Source organism: Hyaena hyaena, unplaced genomic scaffold (assembly GCF_003009895.1).
Source record: "Hyaena hyaena isolate Hyena2069 unplaced genomic scaffold, ASM300989v1 scaffold_1, whole genome shotgun sequence".
Classification (NCBI taxonomy): domain Eukaryota; kingdom Metazoa; phylum Chordata; class Mammalia; order Carnivora; family Hyaenidae; genus Hyaena; species Hyaena hyaena.
The window spans coordinates 10,159,988-10,177,145 of record NW_024080633.1 but is presented as its reverse complement, the minus strand read 5'-3'; the positions used below and the strand labels follow the sequence as shown (position 1 = coordinate 10,177,145).

General features: G+C 60.6%; 1 protein-coding gene across 2 annotated transcripts in view; it reads right to left on the bottom strand.

Moving 5' to 3' along the window:
- Positions 1-17,158, bottom strand: part of ZC3H18 (zinc finger CCCH-type containing 18) — a 57,105-nt gene that overhangs the window by 12,567 nt on the left and 27,380 nt on the right. For both annotated transcript variants that reach the window (XM_039226270.1, XM_039226277.1), the window contains 5 exons: positions 16,589-16,737; positions 16,174-16,266; positions 15,271-15,428; positions 9,629-9,746; positions 8,206-8,474 (listed from right to left, as the gene is read on the bottom strand). In XM_039226270.1, the coding sequence (XP_039082201.1) occupies positions 8,206-8,474; positions 9,629-9,746; positions 15,271-15,428; positions 16,174-16,266; positions 16,589-16,737 (787 nt within the window). The remainder of the gene's footprint in view (positions 1-8,205; positions 8,475-9,628; positions 9,747-15,270; positions 15,429-16,173; positions 16,267-16,588; positions 16,738-17,158) is intronic.

The window sequence follows — 17,158 nt, the reverse complement described above, 5'->3', positions numbered from 1 at the left end:
ATCAGTTTTAATGGCAAGTGATCTTGGGAAAACGACTGACCGAACACCCTGCAAGGAGCTCGCAGAAGCCCCGCCGGGAAACGCGGCTGGGGCGCTGGGGAGGGTGGGAGGCCAGGCCCCTGAGCGTGAAGCCCCTTTCAGAGAGTGCCACCACGCCACCCGGAGGAGGGCCGAGGCCTGGGGAACCCGGCGGCCAGTGACAAAGTGACAAACGACTGCGCTGAGACGGAAGGCAGCAGTGTGACCACAGCCCCGCCCCCGTGTGCAGGGGAGGAAAACCCAGCTGAACAGGTCAGCAGGTGACGGAGGCCAAGTCTGGAACATGCCTGGAATTTGCATAAACCCTTCCACAGGGAGAGGGGGAAACAAGGCTCCTGTCCCTCGGAGGAAGTGGCCTCCCCAGTCCGGCTACAACACACGCTTATCTCCCTGGGAGGTAGCAGCCTTTGTTCAAGGCCTCGAGGAGAGACTTCAAGGGGCAAAGGTCAGCAGTACCGGACTGCGAACGCCAACGTCAGAACACAACAGAACAGAGGGGCCCAGGTCAACTCCCGACACGCCTCCCACCTCCCATGGGCCACAGAGGTGTGAGGTGCTGGTGACGTCAAGAGGCGACCGCGCGGTGTCTGGAAACTCCGAGCTGAGCCACTGCCAGGCGTGAGCTCAAAGATGAAACAAGGTGAAAAGCAGAAGGTGTTCTTCTGAAATCAAAGGGCCGAGCCTCTAATGCGGATCCAGGAAAAGGGAGCTGCAAGTGACCTAACTCGTTCACACGCCTGTCTGGGAGGACCCCGGCCCGGGAAGGGGCTTCCTCCTGCCAGAACGCCCGCCTCCTCCCCAAGTCGGGCTTCCCTCTGGCTATAGCCCTCCTGCAGCCCCCCCTCCCCCCGCACTGGGCCGCCCGCCCCCCCAGCTCGGTGCCCGCGTAGGACCTGACGGCTGCTGCAGCATGGGCCTGATGCACAAGGCACGCAGACCCCCAGAGTCCCAGCAAGTCCAGGGGCCGCCCGGTCTTCCAGGGGAGGTCGAGGGAAGGGCTTTCCCCGGCAGGGGGCACGCAGGGACGTCACGTTCACCCTCCACCCCTGAAAACATACTTGAACCTCATCAGGGACAAGTAAACCTGAGGGAGATGCAAGCCCCCGCGCACCCCGACCTGAACCTCTGGGGGAGCACAGGACAGAGCCACACCGAGTCAGGGGCCAGGCAAGCGGCCCTCACACATGTCCTGATGCTGCCAGGGCTCCTCCCGAGTGGCGTCCCCGAGGGGGCTCCCCGGCACCTCCTCCGAGTCCTGGCCACGCCTGCGTCCATCCGGACCCCCCCACTCCCCCACACCAGACGTCCGTGTGCCCGAGTGCCCAACATGCTGCCATCACCGCCTCCTCGTCTCTGCCGCCAGGTGGGCAAGTCCTGGGTAGTCCAGGGGACAGGGGTTCAAAGAGCTGAATAACAGGGTACACTTTTCCTCAAAAATGTCCCCAGATACAAGCACTCTCTCAGAGCCAGGCAGCTCAGCCGTGCCCAGGACAGATGACGAGGGACCAGAGCTGTGACATTCGGGTTAGGCGCCTTGCCCGGAGAGAAGACGGGGGATGGTTCCAGAGCCTAAGTGCTGGGGAGCCAGCTCCAGGCAGCCTCGAACGCCGGGCTGGGCACGCGGCATAAAGTGTCACACAGCTGGGGCGGCGAGGGGTGGGGGGCACCTGCCACCACATGCCTCGGGACGCTGCCCGGGTGTTGTCGGGCACACACAGGGCCACGACTTGTAATGCTCACATTTAGGAGCCCGACAGACTGCGCCGGAGCCCGTGGAAGGTGGTGAGGCACCGCGGTGGCCGAGGCCAGACGGCAGGAGCCGGGCACACGGCCACTGGCAGGGTGGGAGGGGAGCGCGGGGAGAGGGAGGGGGCGTCACCAAGAGCAGAAGGAAGCCCACCGTGTGGTCTTGGCAAGTGAGGAGGCAGCGCTGAGCCGGTCCGGACGGGGCGGCTGCAGGCCCGGGGGCAGGTGTAGAGCAGGGCTCGGCAAGGGGCGCCCCCGACCGGACGCCGACGGGCCGCACACACGCCTCCTGCAGCCCGAGATGCCAAGCACCCTCCGAGGAGACTGCAGGCTTCAGAGGGCGTGGAGACGTGGGCGGGCACCGCGCTCCCTATGAGGATGCGGGACGTCTCCCGGGAAACGAGGGGCTCGCCATGTCACCCCCGTGTCACCACGCCTCCACCCTGCGCGGCTTCTGAGATACCAGGTGGTGTGGGCAATCCCTCCAGGAGACGCCAATCACTGTCTTCCGCTGGGGCAGACGCATCTGTGGCGCCAAGCCCATCCTTGGGCCCCGCCCCGCCCCGAGGGGCCACCCGCCGCGTGGCTGCAAAGATCAGGAGGAGGTTTCACAAAAGGGACCCCCCCCCCCCCTTACACAGACGCCTCTGGTAAGACTGCTCACAAGGTTGAGTCTAGCCTAGAAATAGCCCAGACGCAGGAGCGGGCAAGGACCCCAAAGGCACAATCACAGGCCAAGCTAAATGGAGAGAGACACACGTCTGTGCACACGTGATGCTGCATCCAGCCCAGAGGCCTCATGACAAGCTCGCGAGAAGCCCCAACGGCTCACCAAGCAGTGGCTCAGAGCGGAGCAGTTCAGGACGGGGTGGGGGGCCTTGGGCAGGGGGCTGGCGGGCGACGGGGACACATGGGGGGCCCAGCGCTCTGCTGCCAGTCGTCGCCCAGGGCTCTCCCCACTGGGCCTTGGGTCTGCGCGCCGTCTGGGGCCTGGGAGCCTGGGTTGGAAGAACTCTGGGTGGCCGCACACAAGGTGGAAGAGCCCCCATGACACTGAGTTCATCGCCTGCTCCTCCTCACGTCTACCTGGCTCTGCGAGGAACACCGGGTGCAGCCTCGACTGCGGTGCACGGCCCCTCGGTGCACAGACAAAAGCCCACCTGACTCTCTGAACGCGACCCCGCCTGTCTCCCGTGTCAGGCATTGGCGAGAAAACCCTTGCCGCCCAGCTGCGGATGTAAGATCCCGTCTCCTGAGAAAGGGAGATCACACAGGCACTGACCCCGGGGACACCCGGCCTCCTGGGGACACGGTCACGCCCGGTCGGAAACTCTGCTCTGGTGAAACCCAAGCCCTTCAGGCTGGTAGCAGGGCTGGCTGGGCTCCAGCCAGAGCGACCCAAGCCGGGGTTCAAGACCCCCCAGCACCGGTGAGACAGGCTGAATCCAAACCGGTCCCTGGGTGCCCCAGTCTCTGCCAACGCAGACGTGCTGTCGGGGGGTCCGCAGGAGCGTAAGGGGCAGTCCAGGGAAGAAAGGAGGGGATGTGAGCCTAACAGCAGGAAGCCAACCAGGCAGAAGTGGGCGGAGCGCGCGCCCGCCTGCTCTGGTGAGGGGGCCGCACCTCCTTTCAGGACGGACCAGAGTCGAGCCTCCTGGAGCCGCCCTGCTGGCTCAGTCGCGCTCCCGCCGACCCCGGCCTCCCCCGAAGATCATAGCTGTGAGAATGCAGGCTGTGCGTGGAGGCTGTTCTCACAGGGGTGCGGTGTGTGTGGGTCGAGCCGTTAGAGCAGATCTACCGGACTCCCATGTACCCTCCCCTGGAGGGGGTCGGGCAGCACTGGGGGGCATCTGTCCCACGCATCAATGAGAAGCACAGACAGACACAGCCACGTGCAGCTCTCCTCCAACAGCACTCTGAAAGCACATTCGTGTATACAGACGTCCCCACGCCAGGCTCAAAGCACACTCTCGTGTGTACAGGCGTCCCTGTGCTGGAAATACACACCTCAGACTTGGAGGGCTGCCTGGCTTCGTAGAGGCAAGCAGGATGTGTTGGTAGGCGTGCAGGGCAGGGATTTGCAGTGAGAGCAAACGTGGGGAGACACGCTCGTAAGCCACCAAGCCACAAGAATGGACGTGATGACATGATCTGGGAGCCCACAGTCACAGGGCAGAGGTGACACCCTACACACCATCTGCCCATCTGTCTGGTGTTTCTCCGAGACGAGACGTGCGTGTGCACGGAAGCAGCCACTTTATGAATCTGGAAAGCAGACGGAACTGGTTCTGTCTGTAGAACTCGGCCTGCAATTTCATCCACCCTACAACACCGGCTGTGGCAGGTATGGTAAGATGCAGGCTGAGTCCAGAACTCCTCTACAGCAGCGCTGAGGGTTCGTAGGCTCCAGCTCTGTGCCCGGCCCTGAGAAGATTACACTGTAGAAGGCAGCGCGCCTAGCAGACAGGCGAACACAGCAACGTGACAGAGGGAGTCACGACAGCTACGAGGACCTGTCGGGCCGTGTGCAAAGACAGGAGTGCGCGGGGAGGCCTCTCTGAGCAGCAAGGCTGGAGCAAAGTCCTGGAGACCCCAGGGTCCAGCGGGAGCAGAGGACGGCCAGGCCCAGGCCAGACAAAGAGCAGGGCGGGTGGCGAGGTGGGGGGGGCAGGGTGGAGGGGGTGGGGCTGGGCCCCAGGCTGTGGCAGCGCTCACAGAGGGGCTTCAACGGACCAGGAGCAGGAAGATCAAAACCAAGCTTTGCACTTCAAATGAAGTGATGGATTTCACGGTAACGTAAAGAGTGATTTCTGCAACATAAAGATTCATCAGAGTGGGGTCTTCTGGAGAATGAACTGTTCCCACATCTAGGCTGTGTGAGTCACTCTGATGTGCTGTCAAAACATTCTGCCCGATGTTAGGAAAGTATGAAAAAACATAGCAAGTTTACTGCGGGCAACTCGTCGCCGCGTGGAGGGTGCGGGCGGTCGAAACCGGTGCTCTCACCAGTGTCCTGCTGAGGCCAGAAGTGACCTTGAAAGCAAAGACCACAGTTCTGATGCCGGAAACACAGCTGTGCCGGCACAGAGGGCCAGGTCTAGAAGGAGAGCTCAGCTTCACCCGCCAAAGGACTGTCACTAGCCAATGAACTCGGTACAAAGGACACAAACTCAACATACAAAAATCTGTTGCATTTTTATACAATAACAACCTGAAAAACAACAACAAAGAAAACAATCCCGTTTACAACTGCATCAAAAATAAAATACTTAGGAAAAAACACAGCCAGGAAGGTGAAAGCCCTGCGCACTGACAATGATAAGAGACTGATGAAAGAAATTGAAGGCTCCAAAATTAAAGGAAACGTATTCCACGTTCACGGACTGGAAGAACTGATGTAGTAGAAATGTCCACACTACCTGAAGCCATGTACAGACTGAATGAAATCCCTATCAAAATCCCAAGCGCGTTTTCCACTGGAAATAGAGAAAACAACTGTATGGACCGCAAAAGACCCCTAACCGCCAAGGCATTCTTGAACAGGAACAATGCTGGGTCAAGAATCACGCTTCCTGATTTCAAACTGTATCACAAAGCTTAACTTGCCAGAGCTGCATGGTGCTGGCATAGAGACACATCAGGGCCCCAGGCTGGCTCCGCCGGTGGAGCGTGCAATTGGGGTCGTGAGTTCAACCCCCACGATGGGCGCAGAGACTATTTAAAGCAAACAAGCAAACAGAAACCAGACACACATCAATGGAACAGAATGGAGAGCCCAGAAATAAACCCATGCGTATACGGTCAATTATATCAAAGGAGGTAAGAACACACAAAGGAGAAAAGGCAGCCTCTTCAATCAATGGTGTTGGACAAATCAGCCAGCCACATACAGTAGAGAGAAGCTGGACACAAAATAACTCCAAATGGAAGAAAGACTCAAAATCATAAAGCTCCTGGAAGGAAACACGAGAATAAAGCTCCTTGACACGGGGTCTCACTCACATCACAGACACAAGATCAAAAACAGTGGGACCATACCAGCTAAAAAGCTTCCACAAAGCAAAATAAATCACCAACAAAGTGAAAGAACAGCCTACGAGAACGAGAAACAGTATTTGCAAGCCACTTATCTGATGAGGGATTAATATCCAAAATATGTCAGGAATTCACACAACTCAATAGCGAGACCCAAACAATCCAATTTAAAAAAGGGCAATTCCTGACTAGACATTTTCCAAACGATGACATCCAGACGGCCGACAGGGACATGACCGTGCTCGGTGCCACTCACCATCAGGGACATGCAGACCCAGCACGGAGGTATCACGTCCCACCTCTTAGAAGGAGTCATCAAAAGCACAGCTGGTAACAAGGGTCAGCGAGGGTGGGGAAAGGGACCCGCGTGCACTGCTGGTGGGGATGCAAACCGGCGGGGCCGCTGTGGAGCACAGCACGGAGGCCCCTCAAAGAACCGAAGAAGAACTACCACGTGATCCGCAGCCACTGCTGGGTAAACGTCCAAACGAAACGCAAGCACGTCCGCGCTCCCCTGTTCACCGCAGCTTCCTTCTCGATAGGAAGGCGTGGAAGGCGGCTGAGCGCCCGCTGGCGGGTGAGGAAGGTGGTCAGCCATACGACAGATGAGAGACAGGGACGTCCCGCCATTTGTGAGAACATGGATGGACCCTGAGGAGTTATGCTCAGTGAAGTCAGACACAGACAGACTCTCGTCCTTACTGTGCATTCCTACTCACGTGTAGAATCTAAAAGAACCAAACACCTAGAGACAGAGAGGAGAAGGCTGTTTGCCACGTGCTGCGGGTGGAGGAAATGGCAAGACGTTGGTCCGATGGTGCAGATTTCCAGTCCTGAGGCGAGGCGGTGTCGGGGCCTGAGGTGGAGCGCCGGGCCCGCAGCTCACACTGTCACGTCCCTGACAGGTGCCGAGAGGGCTGCTCTTCGAGGCTCGCCCCGCACGCGGGGGACGCACGTATGTGAGGTAATCCTGGTGTTAACCAGCTTCATCAAGGCAGTAATTCTGCAACACGTGCACGGACCCAGTCATCACACTGTGTACTCGAGCATATGCAACGTCACGTGTCAACTACAGCCCAATAAAGCTGGAAAAAATATAAAATAAGAGGCTTCCACTAAAAAAATAAAAGAAATTAAGAAAGGATGGACGTCGTCAAGAGTGCGAATCCTCCAACCGCAGAACGGGGAGCACGTGCAGGTCAGCCGTCGCACAGGGGCCTGCGCCTAGAACACGCACGGAACTCAGTGCTAGGGCCGACCTCTAAATAATGGGCAAAGGATCTGAAGAGACATTTCTCCAAAGAACATATACCAAGAAGCAGTGAAAAGAGGCTCGACATCATCCGTCATCAGGAAGCCGGAGAGCAAAGCGTCTCACAGCCAATGGGTGTGGCTACGCTAAGACAGACGGACAACAGCAGGTAGCGTGGAGGGAAGTGGGTCCCTCACACACCTCTGATGGGAATGTACCACGATGCGGCTACTTTGGAAGATTCTAGAAACTCCTCAAAAGGCTAAACATAGCTGCCACACGACCCAGCAGTTCCACTCCTGGCTCTATGCCCGAGGGAAATGAACACCGTTTCTGCACAAACACCTGTACGCAAATGCCCGTACTTGTGACAGAGACGACCTAACCGTCCGCCGACAGGACAGGGAACGACGCGCTGTCTGTGCCTCAGCCGACGCAGGCACGCTGGGTGCGCCGCAGAGACCTCGCTGGGCAGGCGCGGCCTGCTCTCCGTCCAGGGTGGGCGCAGCCCTGGAGACCACGAGGATGGGTGGCTGCCGGGAGCCGGGAGGCGTCTGGGGGTCATGAGGACTGACTGCTAATGGGCGCGAATATGGATTTCTTTCTGAGGCACAAAAGTGCTTTAAAGTTGTGATGGGGCCGCCACTCTGAAACTGCCGCAAGCCACAGACCTTCCGCTGCGAACAGCCGTGCTACAGGGCACGTGCGTTCCGTCCCGTTAGGCTGGGGACAGACACACACGCTGCCTCCGCTTCTGGGATCTTCTCACCGGGACGTGTCCTGCTCTGGGCCTCAAACAGGCACACGCATGCCCTGAACGAGAAGGGTGCGTCCTCCCTGGCCGCCAGGCCGCCACACCCGCAGCCCCCGTGGACCAGCCCCCCAGGGAGGCTCGGGTCCCGCACTCCAGCCGTGATGGCGACCTCCCCCCTCTGCCAACGCGGGGGGACTGGGAATCGGGAGCCTTCCTCCCGCAGGGCAGCGACGAGGTGCACGGGGCCTGTTCTGGACGGGCTGGCACCCCCTCACCCCCAAACACCGGCACTTCTCCCTCGAGGGTGCGGAGCAGGTGGGACCAGGGCGAGTCCCTCCTCTGGCCGGGGTCCTGGGGGGCGGGCGGGGGCACGACCTACCTGGGTGGCTGCGGGGAGCGGGGCTTCGGCTTCTCCTTCTCCTTCTCGCGCTCCTTCTCCCGGTCGCGGTCTCTGTGCTGTCGGTCCTTCTCGTCGCGCTTGGCTCGCTCTCTCTCCCACTCTTCCTTCCTCCGCTGCCGCTCCTTGTCCCGCTCGCGCTCGCGCTCGCGCTCGCGCTCCCGCTGCCGGCGCTCCCGCTCTCGGTCCCGCTCCCGCTCCCGCTCCCGCTCCCGCTGCCGGTTCTCGCGCTCGCGCTCGCGCTCCCGGTCCTGAACCAAACACACGCGCTGGGTGGCGGCGCCGGCAGCGGGAGGCCGCGGGGGCCCTGACACACTGGCTCTGCCCCCGGGTGCCCCCTCCGGGCCGCGACCAGCCCAGGACACAGCGGGTCCGGGTTCAGCACCGGCCCGCCTCCCCCCGCCCGCGCCTCCTTTGGGGGTGGACACGACCCAGCCAGGCGGGCCGGCCCGAGTCTGGAGCAGCGCGGGGCACGGCCCCCGCCTGCCTGAGCGCGAGCCTCAAGCACCTTCCCGAGCGACCACTCGGCTCTCCCCCATCCGTCTGCTCTGATACTCAAAGGCAAATGCGACAAAGCCCAAATCACAGCACGAACAGGGGCTTCAGGCTTCAAGCGGCCTGTGACGCAACGAAGTGCGCCCCTGCCCTTCCGCTGGCCCGCGGCCTTGGGCGCAGTGGGGGACAAGCGGTGGAAAGGGGCTCCAACAAGTCGCTCCTTCCTTCAAGGAGACCCTGCTCGGCAGGCCGCACCCGTACCCGGCAGCCCAGCCCCACCAAGGCACCTGCTCTACGGGAAGACGGGCACAGGACCGCCAGCCAGGGTCCCCTGGTCTCCGCCAGCTCTCCCCGCCACGGGTTCCCGGGGCAGTCACTTCCCTTGGGCCCTGAAAACTCACCACTCTGTCCCAAAGTCATGGGACAAAAACTACTCAACTGCCTCTCCCTGACCCCCTCCCTCCTCTTCCTCGAGGCAGCTATCCCCACCAGTCTGAGAACAGCAGGGACTCAAGGGCTGACGCACACCTGTTCAGAGAAGCACGGGCACAGAGCAGCCTGACACAGTTGGGGGGGGGTCCCTAAAGCGGGTAAGGATGGCACGGTTTCAGCAGCACCGCTGGAAAACCTGAAGGAGTAACACGCTCGGGAGGGCAGAGCACGATCCCGTGCAGGCCGGTGTCAACAATCCAGTCGGCAAACCTACCGTTTACACAAACCAGCGAGGGCAGAGAACCACGGAAGGGAGTCTGTTCAAACCACCACCAATTTAATCTGTGGATCCGAACTGCTTCTCCACAAACAGCCGAGGCTGCACACTGCTACACTGCGCCAGCACTGCTACACCCACAAAGTCCCACAGGTGAAAAGGGGGTAATCCTAAGAAACGGGCCAGCGCAGGGAGACTCACCCGGTAATTGTGGTACGGCTCCGTCTCCGTGTACTGCACCCGGAAGTTCTCGTACTGCCCACCACGCCAGAAACGCTCGATTTCATAGTCGTAGTACGGATCTGCGTAAGGCTCCAGGCTGAAAAATGAGCAAGTAAAAGGCAAACCTTATCACTTAGGAATATTAAGGCAAAATAACTACATAAAATGTTAGCAAACAGAATCTGACACCACATTAAGAAATAAAATACACTATGACTCAGTGGGATTTATTCCAGGAATTCAAGGATGAGTCAGAAGGAGGAAATTCGTGACTACACCACACGCATAATGACAGACCTGAGAAGAAAACCACACAGGATCGCACCTACGATGACAAACACAGCAAGGAACTGGAGACGACACTTCCCTAACGAGACTAAACTCACACACACGTCAGAACGAAAGCCAGCCTCTCGCTCCACGGGAGCAGAGGGGCATTTCTGTAAGGCCGGGCAAAGGCGAGGCGCCGTGGCCCCCGTGACCACCCACCAGCGGGACGGAGGCGCGACTGCCCCCATCAGACGAAAGAAGCCGCGGGAGGACGGGCGCGGAGGAAGAGAACGCGCCCTGCCCACTAGAGGGCGCCAGCCCCAGGCCCGGCAAAGCCGATCGGCAGCCAGAGGGCCAGGGAGGCGCGAGACGGACGCTACCACGCACACAGGCAACCGCGCAGGACGCGGAGCCGAGAAGCCCTCTTTTACAGCAGCAGGAAGGGGAAACACCGAGGAACAGAGTGTGTCGAACCAGAAATGAGCAGAACCCACGTGAGAAGAGCTGTGACACAATCCCGAGAGCACAGAGCGTGTGACACACGGGACACTGGTCCCGGTCTCCAGCCAGGACTGGACACTGCCCCAAGGTCAGCTCCCTCCATTAATTCACCATCATAGGGCAGGGGCGCCTGGGGGCTCAGTCGGTGAGAGTCCGACTTCGGCTCAGGTCATGATCTCATGGTTCGTGGGTTCAAGCCCTGTGTGGGGCTCTGTGCTGACAGCTCAGAGCCTGGAGCTGCTTCCAATTCTGTGTCTCCCTCTCTCTCTGACCCTTCCCCCACTCATGCTCTGTCTCTCTCTCTCTCTCAGAAATAAGTGAAAAAAAAAATCACATTAAAATTTTTAAAAAAAATTCACAAACATAGGGGTCAATCCCAGTGAAAACACCGGTGAGCGTCTGTGTGGGGTGTCGGGGCCGGACAACTGGCCCCCAACGCAAGGGAGGCACAGGTGCGCCCGAGCAGCCACGACAGGCACAGCCTCTGCGGCCACATGGCCCTGCAGCTTTCCTCACAAAGAAACAAATGGTCCAGGGGCACCTGGGTGGCTCAGTCAGTTGAGCGTCCGACTTCGGCTCAGGTCATGATCTCACAGTGTGTGAGTTCAAGCCCCGCGTCGGGGTCTGTGCTGACACCCCAGAGCCTGGAGCTGCTTCAGATTCTGTGTCTCCCTCTCTCTCTGCCCCTCCCCTGCTCATGCTGTCCCTCTCTCTCTCAGAAATAAATAAAAAAATATTTAAAAAAAAAAAAAAAGAAAGAAACAGTCCAGAGACAGACCCTGCATGCACGATACAGGACACAGGGACTCTGAGGGGCCAGGCAGGCTTGTAACCCACGGGAAAGTGACAGCCGCTGACCGCCGGAGGAAGGTAAGGAGATTCCACCTCATCCACTGACCCAGGGGACCTGCCCTGGAGGGTGCCCTGGACCCTGACATAAGCCCAGCAACAGATGGGCATTCTTTCAGTGATTTCCTGGCTCTGGACCAGCTCTCTCCCCTCTTCGGGTGAGCTGGTGGGGGAAACCAAGGTGCCCACAACCTTGGCTTGGCCAGGTTGAGGCTGCCAGGCCGAGCGTCTGGTGGTCCGAGGGCCTCCAGCAGGCTGCCTTCTGGGAGGTGTGTGCCCTGCCTCGGCCGGGCCCCCCGCAGACTGAGTCACTCGGGGCCGGCTCTGCTGAAGGACACGGTCAGGCCTCTTCCTAAGTGCCCAAGCCCCACAGAGCTCAGGTCTTGTTCAAGACAACAGTCAGCAGCTGCGGAGGCCCTGCCTGCAGCTGGACAAGAGTTTGCCCCCGGGGCGCCAGCACCATTCACAGCCACCAAGGCCCCGGGAAAGACCCCTTCCCAAAGGGTGTGCGGGTGGCGCTCGCTCAATGGAGGGCTGTGCCGACAACTCCCTCTTGGAGAGCTGGACCAGCGGCGTGAGTGGCCTCTCCCCCACGGGATGGCTCGGAGCCGCGGGGCCCTGGTCTGCGGGGAACGCGAGCGGGCAGTACACGGCAGCAGTGCCCGCACGGAGGAGGGAGCCGCGGTGGGCGCTGCCCCAGGACCCTGGCTCCTTCTCCCCCTTCGCAGGTGACAACTTGGTGTCCCCACCCCATACTCTTGCAGGCTCAGGGCACGTTCTCACGCACACTGTATGCCAGCCGCCTGCGCAGAGGACATCAAATCTTTGTTTTTTTTTTAGAAGGAGGTTCCACGGGGCGCCTGGGTGGCTTGGTCGGTTAAGCGTCCGACTTTCGCTTAGGTCATGATCTCACGGTTCGTGGGTTCGAGCCCCGCGTCAGGCTCTGTGCTGACTGCCAGCTCAGAACCTGGAGCCTGTTTCAGTCTGTGACTCCCTCTCTCTCTGACCCTCCCCTGCTCACGCTGTCTCTCTCTCTCTCCTAGAAATAAAACATTAAAAATAAATAAATAAATAAAAATAAAAGGAGATTCCACACCTACTTGTGGGGCTTGAACTCATGGTCCCGAGATCAGGGGTCACACGCACACTAAGCCGGCTGGGCACCCCAAGGTGACCTTTGTTTCTTTTTTTTTGTGTCCGTGTATTTGTTTTTGAGGGGAGGGGCAGAGAGAGGGGGAGACACAGAGCCAGAAGCCGACTCCAGGCTCTGAGCTGTCAGCACAGAGCCCGACGCAGGGCTTGCACTCGGGAATGACGGGATCATGACTTGGGCCGAAGTCAGATGCTTGACCAACTGTGCTGCCCAGGCGACCCCCAGGGTGACATTGCCTAGTCACGGGTGTGCACGAGGGCCCAAAGGTGGCAGGGATCTGAAGAGCATTATCCTTACCAAGTGGTCCTGCTACACGGCAAACCCCAAACAATATGGTATAGCGGAGACATCAGCTTTCCTGCACTGCCTACTCTCGGGGGGCTTCCTCACCACCTCCTGAATGCGCACCCTTCCCCACTGGCTCCACAGCAGAGCCCCCAGCTCCACCACACCAGAACCTGACCAGACTAAGGGCACTGGGTGCCACGACCCTTGAGGTCAGGCGGGGAGCCCAGACCCCCAGAACGGAAGTCCACGGCTCTCAAACCGCAGTGGGTGGGCATCAGAATCATCCAGAAGGCCTGTTAGCAGCCAGCTGGGCTCCACCCTCCCTGGACACTCTGACAAGCCCCTGGTGGGGTGGTGCTGAGGGTCCAGGGGCTCAGCCCCCGCCTTTCCCCACCCTCCCTCCCCTGGCACATGTGGGCCTTGACCGCGGGCCGGCCGCATCACCAGGTGGAGCGCACCCAGCCACGGGACTTGTTACGCTGCACGGTCCCAGGCAGAGAGGACCGGTGAGGCCGGCGGTTCTGAGCCCTACATCGATAGCCCCCGAACCGCTCTGCTTGGTACGTGAGCCGCCCCTCTCTCTCCGCCAGGCACACCCCGTTCCCCCAGCTGCCCCGTATGAGGCTGGCCCACAACAGATGCCGTGGAGCTGGCCAGGCCGTGGTGAAGGCTCTCTCTGTCCTGGCCTCTGCCCATGGTGCCCACGGGACCTCTGCACCCCAGCCTCCACCAGAGCCGCCAGCACAGCCGGCCAGCACCCCCTCCTCAGGGGCCCGGCCCCTCCCCCAGCTCCTAGGTTTGAACCATTCCAGCTCCCTCCCCGCCCCCTTCCTACCGGTGCCCTTCTTTGTTTCCCCAATCTTCACGTTAAACTCTCTCAAGATGGGTCTCCTCTGCTTTTCTCACCTTCTGCCTTCTCACCTCCGGGGTGGGGCGGTGGTGTCACAGAAGCCCACGGTTAATTCTAAGGTGCTGACATTGAAAAACCAAACACAAGTGCAAACTCTGGGCTTCAGAGGCCAAAGGCCCTGCGGCACGGACCCTCCGCAGACAGAGCGCGGGATCCGCGGCCAGCACCCGCTGGCACCACCCACAGGGACGCCCAGTGCACAGCCACCTGGATGGCCGAGGGCCTGCTCTGCGGCACCAGACTCGCCAGACTACTCCCCTGCGCGCACACGTCCCAGGTCTCCGCTCCAGCCATGGCCGGGAGGCAGAGTGTCGAGGTTCCAAGCCGCTTTGTTCAGTGCTCAGAGTACGCACACTCAGCAGTCTCTGGGCTAGTCACCCGGGCTCCTGGCACCCTCTGCCTGCCCTGGAGCCCCGCGGGACAGGGTCCTCACCTGTTCTTTCCACGAGAAAAGCGTGAGGGCCCAGGACCCGAGGGGAGCCGCGGGGGTTGGCACACCGTCCCGACTCCAACCCCGCGCTCCTGTCCAGGGTCCAACTGGCCTCCACGCCTGGGGTTAGAAAACACGGGAGTCCTGGGGCGCCTGGGTGGCTTAGTCGGTTAAGCGTCCGACTTTCGCTTAGGTCATGATCTCGCGGTTCGTGGGTTCGAGCCCCGCGTCGGGCTCTGTGCTGACTGCCAGCTCAGAGCCTGGAGCCTGTTTCAGTCTGTGACTCCCTCCCTCTCTGACCCTCCCCTGCTCACGCTGTCTCTCTCTCTCTCTCTCCCCTAGAAATAAATAAAAAAAAAAAAAAACATTTAAAAAAAAAAAAAAAGAAAACACGGGAGTCCGAACCACAGCTGTGAGTCTCTCCCCTTCAAATTCTGTGGCCCCGGGACACCAGTGTGAGCACAGAGCCTCCCCCTCCTTCTCTGCAAGCAGAGGGCCAGGGGCGGGGTGCATGACACAGCAGCAGCCGGTGCAGACGCGGCAGGATCGACACACAAGCCCTGTCCCAGAACCCCCTCCTCTGCGTCCCTGCGGTCACCGCCACCTGGGCCACAAACCCGTGAGCGCGTTCTTCTGAGCAAGTGGGGTGTCGGAGCGCTGCTATGACAATCCATGGTGACCCAAGCCCATGCTGCAGCGGCCACTCGGGAGAGCCGCCTGCCCCTCCGAGGGGAGCAGGACAAAGCCGGCCGTCCCGGGAGGAGGCGCGGGGGAGAGGAGAGCCCCAAAACCTTGCAGCCGTGGGCATGTCCTCTACCAAGCCAGTGACAAGCCGTCTCAGAAAAGAAACGACAGAGAGCCTTCATAGTGAAAACTGTCACACAAGCCGATTTTCTGGACTCTGGTGACAATTTCACGGGTTTTGCTGGCCGCTGGGGGACCCGGGGAGGGTGGGAAGAGGCCAGGGCTCTAGAGCGCAGGGCTCAGAGGAAGCCACCAGAGGTGAGCCCTCTGCAGGCACCTGGGCTGGCGGGGCCGGGCCCCTCCTTCACGGCACAGAAAACCCAGGGAGTCCGTGCAGGGTGCCGGACACGATCTCGGGGAGGCTGTTCCCGGCTGGGGACGGGGACGGGGATGGGCAGCACGGCCCCCTGAGGCCCAGGCTCGCACAGCTGGGGCCGCTCTGCTCTCCCGCAGGAGGGAAGGAGAAGGTTCCTTACACTGGGTCTCGGACATCCCTCGTGATTCGGTAATTCCAGTCTCGGAAAACTTCGTTTTCCTTGTCAAACTCCCGTTCGTCTTCGCCGATGGTCACCGTAAACCTTTTCTCTTCAAAATCAGGCTCCTGTTCTTTTCGAATGGTTGCTTTTTTTAAAACCTACCATCATAAGAAAGAAGAAGTCAGACCAGTCAGCATCAGGAGAGGCACGGGGAAGTCTGTCCCGAGCAGACCCCAGCGCCCAGGCCAGGGCGGCAGCGGCGGCGGAGTGGCTTGGGGTCTGGGTCACACCGGCTCTGCGCCGGCAGTCAGGACAGGCCCCCCTGGCAGTGCCGTGGCGCTCGCTTGCCTTCTGGAGAGGGGGACAGGGCCCGCCACCTCCTGAGCCAGGGAGCCCCAGACACTCATTTGTGACGAGGCCCGCGGTGGAGAGGAAGGGGCGTGGTTCTGGTGTGAGAGGGCTGGGCTGTGCACTGAGCCAGGCAGGGGAATGGCCTTGTTATATTCTGTCGCCTCATGGACAGAAAGCAAAGCAGGGACTGGAGGAGCAGGCCTGGTGCCACTAGACCACGAGCCTGATGGCCACAGCCACGGGACAGCTCGGAGGGAGAGAGGGCGGGTGTCGGTGATCACCACGGCCGTCTCAGGAGGGGACAGCACCTCTGCGCACGGGCCTTGGCTCTAGGGGCCAGGGGGCTGCAGCCCCAGCTGGGTGTGGCGGGACGCCGCCCAAGCCACGTGAAGGCAGCGCGCCTGGCCCGCCTTGGAGACCCTGACAGAGCTTTCTCAACTCTTAGGAAAGAGCTCCCTCGCTTCAGGACTTCACTGAGTTGCCAGTCGCTGTCTCGGAATCAAAACAATGCCACTCGTGCTCAAGAATTTTCCTCTCTGGCCCTCCGGTTACCTCTTTCGCGTGCCGGAGTCCTCGTTCCCAGGCACTCTCCGTGGGGGGTTCTGGGGGGGGTGGAGGCAAAATTTCATCAACTACGGGCCCACCCTAGTAAAAAACAAGAAGGGAAAAGTTGAGAAAGCAAGCAAAACCTTAAAATCTACAAAGAAATGGGAGCAAAAACACCAGCTAGAAGATTACTGGCCACACACCACCAGCTCTCCAAGCCTCAGTCTGGCTCCTGACCTGCTGCCCTGAGTCTCAGGCTACCTCATCACGGAGACATGGAAGCATCTGGAAGGCGACCCAGTGACTGTGAAGTCACAGAAATGCCTTTTATACGAGGTGCACTGATGGGCCGTGAGCGGAAGGCTTGGAGAGCTCGGCTGTCCCATCCGCCAGCAACGAAAGAAAAGAGGTGTTCACGCACCCAGGGGCTGGCAGGCATCAGCGGGTGAGGTCCAAGAGGAGGGGCACCGTTAGGCGGGAAAGGTTCGGCTTTGGTGATTAAGGAATAGTTGCCCTTGTCGTTGACTCCAGGGTGTATAAACCTGCAGTTCATTCCCCACGTGCAGTTCCCTGTGGAGACAACAGCCGGGTCAGAGAGGGGAGCGAACCGCAGCGCGCGAGGCGGCTTCCTGCCCGCGTGGCCCGCCGCGGCTCTGGGAGCGGCGGCTTCACCGGGGCCTCATGCGGTGCCACGCGGGGCGCCCTCGCCACCCCACGGCGGTGGGAACCCGCGTCCGCACGGCCCAGGGTCAGGCAGCAGGGGTGGCGGGGTCACAGCACAGGGCCGGGCCGCCCGGCTCACTCTCCACTCCACACCTGAACTGGACACAGCAACCACCGCCCGTGCCTCCAGCCTCGCAGGCCGTGCCCACGCATATGCACGCGGGCACGCGCGCGCGCGCACACACACACACTCTCCTGGCAGGCGGGCCTGGATGGGACCCGGGCCGAGGAACGTCCCAAGGGGCTGTGGTCATGCAGTGGAAGAAAT